At 37.1% G+C, this 1,775-nt stretch overlaps 1 protein-coding gene across 1 annotated transcript; it reads left to right on the forward strand.

Moving 5' to 3' along the window:
• LOC133879057 (UPF0481 protein At3g47200-like) lies at positions 1-1,344 on the forward strand. Its single transcript, XM_062317607.1, has one exon. It carries the CDS (start codon positions 1-3, stop codon positions 1,342-1,344), a length of 1,344 nt encoding a protein of 447 aa, XP_062173591.1.
• Positions 1,345-1,775: the final 431 nt, after the last annotated feature.

Here is a 1,775-nt window from a genome sequence, read left to right on the forward strand (position 1 = left end):
ATGGAAAGCAGTGTTCCCAATGGTAAAGAAGTTGACTGTGAAGAGTTGGCGATTGACATTCCACTAGCCCTCGAACCTGCTCAGTGGCCTGAGTGTTGTATCTACAGGATTCCTAAGAAACTTCGCGAGTTAAACAAAGATGCTTACATTCCTAAACTAGTTTCAATAGGCCCATTTCATCACCGACGAGAAGAAATGAGGAATATGGAAATACAAAAATTGAGATATTTGAGGGAATTCTGTTATCGGACTAGGAAAAAGCATGAGGGACTTGCAAGCATCATTCAAGATAACGAAGTAAAAATTCGCCATTGCTATTCAGAGACCTTTGAACTCAGCAGTAAAGAGTTTGTAAACATGATTCTATTGGATGGTATCTTTATACTTGAGCTCTTCCTAAGGACACGTGAAAAAGAAAATGATTACATATCAAGTCAGCCATGGCTGAGAGCTGGTATAATTCATGACCTGATATTACTTGAGAATCAACTTCCCTTTTTTGTTCTTCAGAAATTATATATATTTGCCTTCAATGATTCTTCCAATTGCAACCATCGCGAAGAGGATGCCCCGTTGGTCAAGCTTTCCCGCAATTTCTTTACTTACTATGATCGGCAGCGAGAGTCCATCATTGGTGAGGAAGTAAACCATTTCACAGATTTGCTAAGACATTTTTTATGTCCACCAAACCTTCACCCTTCAGAACATTTGGATAATCTGTATTTTGCCACAAAGCTTGACGAGGCTGGATTGAAATTCAAACCAGTTGAAAAGAGACACTTACTTGATATAAAATTCCCTGAGAATAAGTGCTTGAAATATTGCCCCTGCTTCAATTTGTCCTGGGTTTTGGCTTGCTTACCATGCTTGAAATGCTTTCCGTACTTGGAACGCATGCAACGTGTCCTGGAAGTGCCACCCTTTGAGGTAGACGACGATACAGAAGCTCTTATGCGAAACCTCATTGCATTGGAGCAATGTCATTATCCATCTAATGCTTATATTTGCAATTATGTTTTGCTATTGGATTATCTTATCGACACTAAAAAAGATGTGGCTTTGCTTGTTGACAAAAAGGTCATTGTCAACAAGCTTGGCAGCAACGCAACAGTGGCGAATCTAATTAACAAACTCGGCCAACACATTGTGGAAGGCAAATCCTGTTACTATGATCTCGGTCGGGAGCTTAACGACCACTATGATTACCCTTTGAACCATATCGTGGCATCCCTGACAAGTACGTATTTCCATGATTTTTGGAGAGGCACTGCAACTGTTATTGGAATAATTGTCCTTGGTTTCACTTTCTGGAGTTTCCTTCGGCCTTTTGTCATGAAGGATTGAAACATCTGTTGTTAGTAGTTGTTTGCTTTGCTTTTAGTTGCAATGGATTGCATCTAAATTTTTCTATTCATACTTGGCTTTTGATATCCTCTCCATCTTCAGGGGCTTTACCAATTCTTTTCATTTTGTGTGTTACATATTGTTTCAACATATGTGGAGAGTGTGTTCTTCAGTACATAAAGTTTTATGCTCTATTATTATGATTGAGATTGTAATCAAGTCGGATATTGAATGTTTAACTAGTTTCATTGATTTAATTTTATTTCGAGTTCTAGCCGAACTTAAACTTATCATCAAATGGGATTATATGTTTAAATTCAATTAGTTTATTTTTTTGAGAGACTTGAGCTTATTTACAATTTGCTGAATTAACTTAATCATTTTTTATATAAAGTAAATGTCGTTACTGATTATACTATTTCATAAATCTA

The sequence above is a fragment of the Alnus glutinosa genome, chromosome 10, assembly GCF_958979055.1.
Source record: "Alnus glutinosa chromosome 10, dhAlnGlut1.1, whole genome shotgun sequence".
In the NCBI taxonomy this organism is placed as follows: Eukaryota; Viridiplantae; Streptophyta; class Magnoliopsida; order Fagales; family Betulaceae; genus Alnus; species Alnus glutinosa.

Coding starts and splice junctions, on each gene's coding strand:
- LOC133879057 (XM_062317607.1), top strand. CDS start 1: ATGGAAAGCAGTGTTCCCAATGGTAAAGAAGTTGACTGTGAAGAGTTG.